The sequence below is a fragment of the Mytilus californianus genome, unplaced genomic scaffold (assembly GCF_021869535.1).
Source record: "Mytilus californianus isolate M0D057914Y unplaced genomic scaffold, xbMytCali1.0.p SCAF_1, whole genome shotgun sequence".
NCBI lineage: Eukaryota > Metazoa > Mollusca > Bivalvia > Mytilida > Mytilidae > Mytilus > Mytilus californianus.
Genome location: NW_026262581.1, coordinates 36201632 through 36213911, shown reverse-complemented (window position 1 = coordinate 36213911; position 12280 = coordinate 36201632). Strand labels below are relative to the sequence as shown.

At 29.8% G+C, this 12280-nt stretch overlaps 1 protein-coding gene across 2 annotated transcripts in view; it reads right to left on the bottom strand.

Annotated features, from left to right (window-relative positions):
- The window catches only part of LOC127702370 (cysteine-rich with EGF-like domain protein 2), a 40428-nt gene extending 28638 nt beyond the window's left edge, over nucleotides 1-11790 (bottom strand). For both annotated transcript variants that reach the window (XM_052206533.1, XM_052206532.1), the window contains exons 1-3: nucleotides 11470-11790; nucleotides 1560-1642; nucleotides 438-492 (exon numbers count right to left, since the gene is read on the bottom strand). In XM_052206533.1, coding sequence (XP_052062493.1) covers nucleotides 438-492; nucleotides 1560-1642; nucleotides 11470-11580 — 249 coding nt within the window. In that variant the 5' untranslated portion in view covers nucleotides 11581-11790. The remainder of the gene's footprint in view (nucleotides 1-437; nucleotides 493-1559; nucleotides 1643-11469) is intronic.
- Between the last annotated feature and the right edge of the window lie 490 nt (nucleotides 11791-12280).

The window sequence follows — 12280 nt, the reverse complement described above, 5'->3', positions numbered from 1 at the left end:
AAACACAGAATCACAGAATCACTCTTGGACTTTTTGGTGATCATTTTTCACAATGTAATGCTGGTGATTCACTCTTAGGTACTCTAGGTAATCTCATTCTAGCTTCAAAAGATTTTATATCACACTTGTTTATTTTTAACAACTGTATGACTGTATGTTGCTCTCAAGATCATGTTTTTTTGTTATTTTTGTTAATGAATTGCTGTGTCACTGATATACACCCAACATCGCCATTATTTATATATATTTATTGAATTTCCGAACAAGTTACTGGTGGCAGAAAACACATGAACTTTTGATTACAGATTTGGAAAACAGATTTGAAACAAAACCTTTCATTTTGGCAAAGAATCCATGCTAAACATCAAGCATTCCATGCTAAACTATCTGTTTCATGTATGTAGACAATAAGTTACATTATCTTAATTTCAAATTACCTCTTTAATATCTTTAGAACACAAATTTTCAACAATTTCCACAAGTCTTGTCTCACTGCAAAATAGAAAAATAAAAGTTAACTTAAAAACAATTAATTCTGGATGTGATCTTCATAAATAGAAGTTTAATTTATTATAATCTAAGCACTGTGTATTTTGGTGGTAATTTTCCAAAATGATGGGCAAGCAATCATTTTTAACATAGGGATTGATTTTGGAAAAGAATATTATACCTACATATCAATTTTCATTGAAACCCTAGCAAAAACAGATGTTTCCCAAATTTTACAATTTTTTAACATAAATTAATTTTTTCCACAATTTTTACACAAAGATAACATTGAAATCCTATCACAAAAAGATTTTTCTAAAAATTTGTGAATTTTTAACAAAAAGTAAGTTTTGCACAGGTAAGTTAGCACACAAATTAATTTTTGTCATAAGAAATCCATTTCCAATAGCATATCATAACTTAAATTTCAATTTTAGTTGAAAATCTAACACAAAAAATTGTTTCTTAAATTGTAATATACATGATGACTATTACATGTGTGTTAACAAAATTTCTAAACAGTGAGAATGAATAAATTATTCAATCACTTCACTGAACATGAATGTTGTTCACTGTAAAAATCAAAAAATGTTGTCAAGAATTGATTTGTTGCTGTCCAATTTAAGGATTAAATTAATAGGTAAAAAAGAGCTAGAATTTTCAATTCCACTAAATTCAGATAGGTACCTATTAATTAAATACTTAAATTTGACAGCAATAAATCAAACTACAAAATAACCTGGCATTTTGTAAGATCGATATATAATCATGATAATTGAGATAGCTGTGGAGTTTCATGAAAATCCTAGCTGATTTGAAAAAGTAATAGAATCTTTTAAAGATGACTATCTGAATTTAGTCCAAACTGAAAATTCTAGCTTTTTTTACTACTTATTAACTCATTTAATTGCTCATTGTTGAAGGCTGTATGGTGACCTATAGTTGCTTTATTCTACTTTTTGTTAGACTCTGTTGGATAGTTGTCTCATTGGCAATCATACCATATCTTAAAATGTCCCAATTTTATATACACTGCTGTACTTGAAACTACACTTCATATTTCTACAAACCTTGTAGCATAACTTCCTAGACTTTTCTCTTCCCATCTTGTATTACCACCACCAAAGTTGGCCTTAGCAGTTTTCTTAAGACCCTACAAATATATTGAAAGAATGGATCAGATGCAAATGTATTTACAAATATTGAATTGCCTTTATACATGTACATACATACTCATATTCAACTAATAACTTTTATGTTCGATCTACATGTATCAAAATCAGACAATGACCAATACTTTTCACTAAAATGCCATAAAAGATTGGAATAATTTAAAAATTGAAATAAAAAAAGGTTTGAAATATTGAATATTATTGATGACTTTATATCTGGTGTGAAATTGTTTATATTTGAACAAAAGAGACAACAATTTCTTAATGAATTTGCTGTCTAAAATTTAATTTTGTCCTATTCTAGCTAGATAAAACCAGTACAGTTGACTTTATTTTGTACACCAGGTTTTGCTGAAGAAGTGTATTTTTGCTTTGAAATGCCCCTTTCGAAGTGAGCCTTAAGGCTTTAATGGGTCATCCTATGAACCCTCCCACAAAGACAATAAATTTTTCCGAATCTCTAGTGACTGGTACCATTCCCACACCAGGGATGGGGTCGATTACTTTAAAATGTTATAGATTAAATTTCAATTACTTTGCTAATATAATTTAATGTAATTGATTACATCATTAGATTACTTTTCTTTAAAACAATCATGATTACTTTGGATTACATATGATTACATTGTATATTGTGATATTAAAGATTTTTTTATAAACTTTTTTGTCCGTACATAAAAAAAGCTACTTTTTGTGAAAATTATGTTTTTTTTTAAATATATGTATATTAAATGTAATAATTTTAATTGGAACTTGAACTTGGAGCAGTGTAACATGTGTATTGTTTGATAGCATAAAAGAATGTGACATTGTTTTTGTAAAAAATGCTTAACCAAGTGCAAATTTTCAATTAATAATAAAAAAAAAGGTGAAAAATTAATGATCAAGTAGTTTTATTGTTTGTGGGGTCATAATTGACACATACATATGTTTTTACAGGTGTTGATCACTACTTCAATTTTGTTGACAAACAATAGATAGCTCGATGTCTTCAACTTATGCCAACATTTGAAAAATATATATTCAACCTACATTGTATGCTAACAAACAAAATACAATCGGTGTTGTTATAACCATTAATAATAAATTACAGGTAAAATACAGTCAGTATTTTAAATATTAGAAATTACTCCTTTAGAATTAGAAACAACAGTTAAATAATTGCGAAATTATGTTGTGAAAAAAAAGACAAAAAACAAAACAATAGAACACTTCTGTATGGTAAAATACTTGCAAAATTTTGTTGTTCTAAATATGAAATTAAAAAACAAACATGAATGAAAAATAAAAAAAAGAATTAAAAAAAAGTGAAAATACCCATTTAACTTGTGATTTTTTTAAATACATCAGAATTGTTCATTTATGACATGTTGCTGAGTCTCTAAGCTAAAACGTGCATTAACTTTTATCAAAGAAGTGCTCTACTGCCAAATTAAATGTACAGAGAATTACAATTTACCCAGCCCATATGACATGTATGAGTAGCGGCATAAATATATTAATGTAGATAATATGTATGAGCGGTAATATGTCAGACCGCTTTTGAAATTTTATAATTTGGAAAGGCCAGATATGTACTGTTTAGAAAATATCTTTCTATATTATATGATATTTGTAACAATTAATATGTCAATTAATCAGACTACATGCTTTTAAGCTGCATATATATATATATATATATATATATATATATGAGTCTAAAAGATTGTGTAACAATACCGATAAATAGATGGAAAACAAAACACTAAAAAGTGTTGAATATCATCGCACAAAGATGGAAAAACTGAACAGATGATATAAATTATACAATAATTGCAAATATTTCGGCTCAACAAATGGCCTTCCTCAGTGTTAAAAGTTTTAACAATACTGATATATAATGTATAAGGTGTAAACATAGATCAGTAATAATACAGGTAAGTTTTGGTCGATTGATTTTAATCCAAAATCCTGAATATCATAATATAAACATTAGACTGTAAATTTAATTATTTCTTTCTATTGATTCCATCTGGATGGAGGACACCCAGTGTTTTTATCCAAAACTTCTCCCGATTCTCTCTTTGCCTATTTTGCCATGTACAATCCTGTTCGATCACAAGGATCTTCATGTGATCAAAATCTTTCAGATTGTGATCTGGTAACCTGAAGTGTTGGCTGACAGGAATATACGTTTTTTTTGTGAGGTCACTCCTGTGGCCATTAAGGCGTTTGTGAAATGGCTGCATAGATTCACCAACATATTGGAGACCACATATAGGACACTCAAGAACGTAAATCACGTTTGAGCTTTTGCAGTTGACATTGCAGAAGATCACTTCTGCAATGTCAACTGCAAAAGCTCAAACGTGATTTACGTTCTTGAGTGTCCGTATATTCCTGTCAGCCAACACTTCAGGTTACCAGATCACAATCTGAAAGATTTTGATCACATGAAGATCCTTGTGATCGAACAGGATTGTACATGGAAAAATAGGCAAAGAGAGAATCGGGAGAAGTTTTGGATAAAAATACTGGGTGTCCTCCATCCAGATGGAATCAATAGAAAGAAATAATTAAATTTACAGTCTAATGTTTATATTATGATATTCAGGATTTTGGATTAAAATCAATCGACCAAAACTTACCTGTATTATTACTGATCTATGTTTACACCTTATACATTATATATCAGTATTGTTAAAACTTTTAACACTGAGGAAGGCCATTTGTTGAGCCGAAATATTTGCAATTATTGTATAATTTATATCATCTGTTCAGTTTTTCCAACTTTGTGCGATGATATTCAACACTTTTTAGTGTTTTGTTTTCCATCTATTTATCGGTATTGTTACACAATCTTTTAGACTCATATAATTTTCCCTGTTTGTGTAGTATTGTCAATTTTGATGATCCAATACCTATTAAGTTTACTGGTTGGTAGATTCTTATAGACTCTATATATATATATAGAAGTCTATAAAAAGGACCAACCAGCAAATTTACTATGTACCGGATCGTCTAGAATAGACAATACTGTGCAGATAAGGAAAAAATTATATAAGTCTAAAGATTTGCACAATGATACTTATATAAGATGGTATTATACGAAGATGTTGTTATTAAATCGTGTTGACAAACGTTAAAATAATTGACACTGAAGAAGGCTATTTGTTAAGCCGAAATATTTGTCAACACGATTTAATAACAACATCTTCGTATAATACCATCTTATATAAGTATCATTGTGCAAATCTCTAGACTTATATATATATATATATATATATATATATACCATGTATACAGTATATACCAAATGTCAATATTAAAGTGCACAGTAAAAAAAAAAGGAAAAAAAAGAAGAAAAACACTTTACATGTACCTACAGTATGATCAGAGACATATGTAGGAATGAACATTGTAAAATTGTACTTAATTCACATGTCAGTGTTTACAAAAAAAAATGTTTGTATATATTAGAATCCATGGAAATGCTAAATATAGCACTATTGTAATAAGAAGTACATGTAACACAAATTTATATATATACACACAATGATTTCATAAATACTGAACTGTGAATTAAACACACTTTTCAATGTGGAGCAGATGTTAAATAGTACTCTTTTCATCGTTTGTGTACATTTGACCTAGTTCTACTTCAAATATCATCAAATAGATACTAGTTTACATGTTTATGCATATATGTTTATAAACAAAAATCCTTAATTTTCAATATTTCATTATGTTAATTCCTAATACTAAAGATAGAGTTGCTTCCTTTCACTTTAATAATATTACAAGTAACAAAAATAGTTTTGAGTACACTTAAACGGTAAGTTTAAACTGGTTGTAAATTGATTGGCCCCCAATTCTAATATGACGTTCTTCTTTCGCTTTGGAAACAAAACCATGTTCTAATTCCAATGAAACATAGGCTGCACGTGATTGACGTCACAATTGAAATTGCAACGCCAGCTGTGTTTTGAACAATGCAGGAAACCAAAATGGACATTTGTTTTGGTTTTGCTCGCTAGAAAATTAAATAAAACAAGCATTCTGAGAGTTTTGCATGGCAATACAAAGTCCCCTACCTGTTAAAAATTAATTGTGCTGGAACAAAATGCTAACTTGATCTATAACTTGTCATGGACTTGTAAAGTATATAACAAATATCAAGTCAATATCTTCAAGCATGACGAAAAAAAGTGCGGAAAACTGAATATTTGAGTGAATTTTCTAAGTCCAAGGACCATAACTCTGAACAAAATCATCAGACCTGAACAAAATTTGAACTTGATCTGTAACTTGTCATGATAAAACAATATACCAAATATCAAATCAATATCTTCAAGCACGAAGAAAAAGTGTGGAAAACTGATTTGCCAGACAGACAGATGGACAGACAGACAGACGGTATAAAGATATTGACAAATATAATGCCTACCTATGTTAAGATGAGCATAGACAAATGATAGAGCATGGCATGAAAGAATTATTTCTTAATTATTTTTTTTTATAACACTTAATCTGTATTCATGGTATTCAACCTATGCCAATATTTTTGCCAACAATTTTATACCTAAATTTGAAGATGCTGGCATAGGTTGAATGAACCGATAGCTCAATATTATAAATTAATTGTATAAATTGCAAAATAATCAATGAAGTTACAATGTATAAGCAGTTTATTTTCCTTATTTATATGACTATATGAAAAAATTCAATACATAATATGCTTAGAAAGCACATATATTAAATATTTATGAAAACAAAATTGATACAGTTCCTTTATTATTTAAGTGGGCTCATTTATCATGTTTATGGCGATCATCAAAGTTAAAATTAGATTCAAATTCCCAAATTAATGTTCTGTGTTGTTGAATGTCCATGTACTACATATGGATAGTTCACCTTCCCATAGATAGAAACAAGTGCCTGTGGGTGTCACAGCAAAAAATCAAAATAGCTTTTCAAGACGTCATAATTATTCAGGGGCTGCTCTGGCTCCTAAAAACTTGAAAAAGTTGGAGCCAGCAAAATCACCAGCTGCTATATTTTGTCACCAGATTGGAAAACTTAGAGCCAACTTTACAGCCAGCTAGAGTCTTGATTTCTCCTACACATATTGAAACCACATTCAATATAAGTTTCTTTTGCACTGTACATCATTTAACTATAAGGGATGATTTGTCATGTAATGTATTGCCCTGTTAGTTTATGTTTTTTCTTTCTTTCTGTGAAAGAACAAAACAAACAGGTTCACTGACACCAGCGTTTAAGCTAGGATTTTGAGGGCTTTAAGGCTTTGGCTCAAAACAGGGACTAATGAGACTTATATATAAATCTATTGATCAATGTTCCTGTCCTTATAATTAGCTTATGGCCTGTATATGTTACAGAATAGAGAAAATGTTTTAAAATCAAAAATAAAGAATAGAGAGAAATGGTAAAAAAATGAATAGAGAATAATGAATGCTTGTACAGAATAGAGAAAATTTGTATAAAAAAAAAATTATAGAACATGATGACCCAAGCCTCAAACAACCTACCAAGACCTATTAACTTTGCACCACAACTCTTTCTAAACCTATAAGTCCTAAAGTCAGAAGTATGTAGACAGATCTGAAGTAGGTATTTCAATACTAGGAAAAAATATAATTGGATTATCTCTCTTGTATTAGGGTGCTCCAACTTCTTCTGAGGATTATTCACAGCAGAAGTAAAAATAATGATGGCCACCCGGCATGTCATGTCATTTGGGTGTGCTCTAAATTCTTCAGAAGATTAAACACAGTAGAAGTAAAACAAATAATGTCGTCAGGCATGCTATTTTATTGTCAAAAGTGAGGACAGACAAAGACAAAATACGTCTGAATTTAACATTTTTAATGGAATTCAAGAAAGACAATGTTTTTTGATAAGTTCATAATAGTTTTTGTCTTCTGTAATTACGTTGTCATCATGAAACTACAGTAAACATGTTGTATAAAATTTTAATTCAAAATGATGAAAAGCCAAATGACCGAGTCTATTTGTATGAATTCATTTTGAAGATCATTAATGCGGTGCACTACGCTTGCCCTCGTTACCATTACTTTGACACGTAAAAATTATTAGGTTTGCACACAGCTTTTTATTACATTCAGACACCTTCATGTTACAAGGAAAACAGGTAAATTTAGATAATAAACAGGTAAAATTATTCTCCTTTTTCTATTTGTAGATCTTTTTATCCCATCTTAGCAATTTTTGTAGTGCATCACTATGATGGTAGGGGATATTTCATGGTGATGCTCCGTAAAAGATTTCAAAGGCAGAATAAAAGTGTTCTATCGATATGTAAAATTTTTTTTCGGATTTGTTTCTGACAATCGAAACTCCATGTTTGTGCGTTCTTTTACTATTCAGTAAAATGAAAAAAGAATGCTATTCAATATTCACATTTAAGTACCATGTATGTCATTAGCGATAACAGGATTTCCCATGATCATTGTTTTAGAACAAAAATGAAAAATTCATAATTTAAAAATATAAATATGTTCAAAGTTAATAACTTTCGAGAAATTTATAATGAATTATCTTTAAATAGATTTACCTGTGTTAGCTCTAAAATGAATGTGCGCAAATGTAATAAAATGCTGTGCGAGTATGAAATAAAAAACAGCGCGTAAACGTAAAAAACGTAATGTGCCCCATCAGAGACATATAATACAAGAGATTCGCAACTCTAGTAGAGTCTATAGTCTTGTATTATTTTTAATTTTAGTTTCTTGTGTACAATTTGGAGTTTAGTATGGCGTTCATTATCACTGAACTAGTATATATATTTGTTTAGGGGCCAGCTGAAGGACGCCTCCGGGTGCGGGAATTTCTCGCTGCATTGAAGACCTGTTGGTGACCTTCTGCTGTTGTCTGTTCTATGGTCGGGTTGTTGTCTCTTTGACACATTCCCCATTTCCATTCTCAATTTTATCTATATAACAGCCAATGAAATGACGTGGCCACCGGAAAGCCGATTAATCCGATGGATTTATGGGTAATAACCCGTATTGTTGTGTAAAAGGTTCTACGCCTCACGATTTTTCTAATGGATAATGCCGATACCTTTCACAGCTAAAGCATGCAAGTATATTTAAAAGTTACAAAAAACTAATTCTTATAATTTGTTATTGATAAAATGTGTTCTAATGATGAGATTAATCAAATACAAACAAAGTTAAAACTCGGCCCATTTTACTTCACCTATTGCCGTAGAAACCATTTGATCTCCCAATTTTTTTCTTAAAACTTGAAAAATATGCTAATAAATATATAATTTTATGGGCCAAAAGTACTCCCAAATGTTATTTCGTGACTGAAAATAAGACTATTTTCGTAAAATTTGAACCAACAATGTGGCGATTTTTTCTGATTGATACCCGAAATTTTTTATTTACTGGCTAAATATTGAAATTGTTCATGAACAAATTTCCTTAAATCAGTCCTTCTTTTTTGTGCACTATGAAATTTATAGCCTGCATTTTGTTAGACATTTTATTCATTTTTCATTCTGTTTATAGCAAAGTTGTTTATTTTCTCCTATTCTGAAGTCATTGTTTTTTTCTTCTTTTTAGGGTGCCAAAGATGAACGAATGCAGTAAATTTACAAAAGGAGTAAAATTTTCCTAGTAAAGGAAACCTTCTGCTGGTCGTAATATTATGAATGAGCTTCATATGCATCTGTTGTCGTTTCAGACTACGCTTCTCGTTCAAAACATGAACCTAATTCATTTTTAAATTAAAATCGTATTGAGGACATTTCAATGGTGACTGCAAAAGATATATATATATATGTTTGTGGTATATCATCTTTTCCACAAGATTATTGTTTTCTGTTTGGTATTTAATTAATATTAAGATCCATTTTGTTAGATCTGGTGATCAATTTATTTGGCAATCGCCAATGGCAGTCAGCAGGGTTTAAGAACATCAGTTGTTCGACCTGTTAGTCATGTTAGTCAAATGCGTTTTGTTAAAATAGACTTTTTCACTTTTTTTGGTCTTTTGGAAATTGTTGTTTGTGCTGTATTTAGACCCCTCTACCAAGAAATTTGTTTTACATGCACACGTATAAAAATTGTGTTTTTTATCCAACGCAATCATAGGTTTGAACGTTGTTTTCAATTTAGACTTTTATATATATATATATATATATTTGATAATAAAAGATTTTATTTACACCAAGGATTTGTATATGTATACACATAAACAATCTTACTTTTAAATTGCCATCTCTTTACCCCAGAATAAAAAGACAAAAACCGCTACAAATGATTAAAAGACAAAAACCACTACAAATGATTGTCTCGTGGAAACAAGGTTATAAAATACTTTTTAAATAGTGTCTTCCGTGTTGCTTTGATGTATGACCTGTGTTTTTTTATAGATTTTTTGTTGCTTCGAGGACACACATATCCATCTATGTATGCAGTATTGTCAATTGTTTTTGTTGGTGGGTCTCTCGCTTATGTTTTCGTCCTTTTCACTATCAACAAAGAGTTCGTTATCAGTTTATTCAACTAGGAGTATATCTAAGTCGTAACTATTAAGATTGTCATCCCACGAAATAAAATCGGAATTTTCCATATTGCTTGCACATGAATGAAGCTTTATTCAAATGAGAAATTAATTGTAATTTTCTTAAATATTAATTCTCAATACACACTTCGAACATGAAGAAACCATAAATTTACCGACAATCATTTAAAAAAACAACTCAATGCAATCCTATATGATAAAACTGTCAAACAACACTTAGAAATCAAACATTTACCGACAATCCTACAGAAAAAAAACTCAATGAAAGCCCAATAAATGAGGAATATAAAAATAAATAAAATTTTAATAATTTATAAATATCAAGAATAAAAAACAAAGCCTATCATGATTAACAATTAATTAACAAATAAATTAAGTTTTTTTCCATATTAATAAATTATACATTTTATGAATTGTATTTTTGGAAAGAGTGTGGACACCTGTGGTGTGACAACTTCTTGTTTACAAGGTGTCAATTAAAACTCATTATTTATAACATGTTCGTGATTTACCTGGTCATCGAATAATTCAAACCTAATATACATGTCACACTGTGAAATTATGTCTCCGAGACAGGTGTATATTCAATAGAAACCCATTATGTAACTATCAAATAAAATGAACTCTGACACAATTTATCAAGTGTTAATTATTTAATATCAGTTTTTTTTTATACAATATCAAATTATGTCTCTTTTTCAATAATACAAATCTAAAAATCAAAATTACATTAAAATAAATAATTATATATGTACTCAAATTATATTTAATTAATTATGATAAATTTAACACTGAAACAGTTTATGTTATGCTTAAACATTCGTCCTTACTTCGAGTACTTTTAATACTTTTATCACAGGAATCGGAAATTCTATCAATAAAATTCTGTAAATAATAAAGTCGACTATCAATAGAGCTTCTCGTAGAGCTACGAGAAGCTCTATTGATAGTCGACTTTATTATTTACAGAATTTTATTGATAGAATTTCCGATTCCTGTGGTTACAGTTAAGAAGTGAAAATGTTGGTGCCAGAAATATCAGCCATATTTTGTTGCCAGATGAAATAAAAAATCGTAATTTGCGACATTGGCCAAGCCCAGCACAGTCTCTGATTATTTGGAATATGTTTTACATGTTGAAATAGTGCTGTTCTTACAAATGTAGTGACTATTCTTGTACATGACTAACAGCAACATTCTAATTACTGAAGAAAACTACAGTTTTTAAGATTGTACCTAATTATTTTACCTCATCAAAATTATCTATAATTCCCCTGCATACTGAACATTTGTCTAGAGCCACATATTTGATTAAACTTATTATAAATAAGCTGAAGACTGTCAAGCGATTAACTGTCATTTCTGAGGTAGTGCAATCACAATGACACAAAGCAGCAGCTGATGGTTCTCTCTATGAAATATTTTTTTGAGGAAGACTCAACTTAAGTATTGTATTTTTTTGATTCTCGGTGCTCTTGGCAGGAGATATCGTATATTTAACAACATTTAAACACCATGATAACAGTCTTCATTTTCACGTGTACCGGCCAAATCTTTGTTGACAACTCAGTAATTAATATCCAATCAAAGAAAGCCACGATCGTCAAACCGGGTCAATATCCGGTTTGTCTGCTAAAAGTACAACATTCCCGTAATCGGCACGGGACCTCCAACAAATATAAAAAGAAAGGAAAAAGGTAAAAAAAATTGCCGTTTTATTGCTTATTACGTTGAAAATTGTTATGCGGTGAAAAAAGTGGACTAGAGGAAAGCCCAATTTGCTATTCAAGGGTTACAATTTTCTTTTGGTGGTTAGTGATTTTTAACCCCTGGAAAGAGCTTTAAAATTTCTAAATCACTTGCGTTTTTTCAAGTTCTAATTTCGGTAATCTTTTTAAATCAATTTTTCGGCAGACATGTCATTTATTTTACTCTCTGTTTGTTTGTTTGTGTTTTAGAAAAGTATGATCAAAATATCTTTCATTAATCGTAATGGTAAACAAACTCACAAACGTTTAAGATCCCAACGAATCTTCAATATACCGGAACTAATAATGATA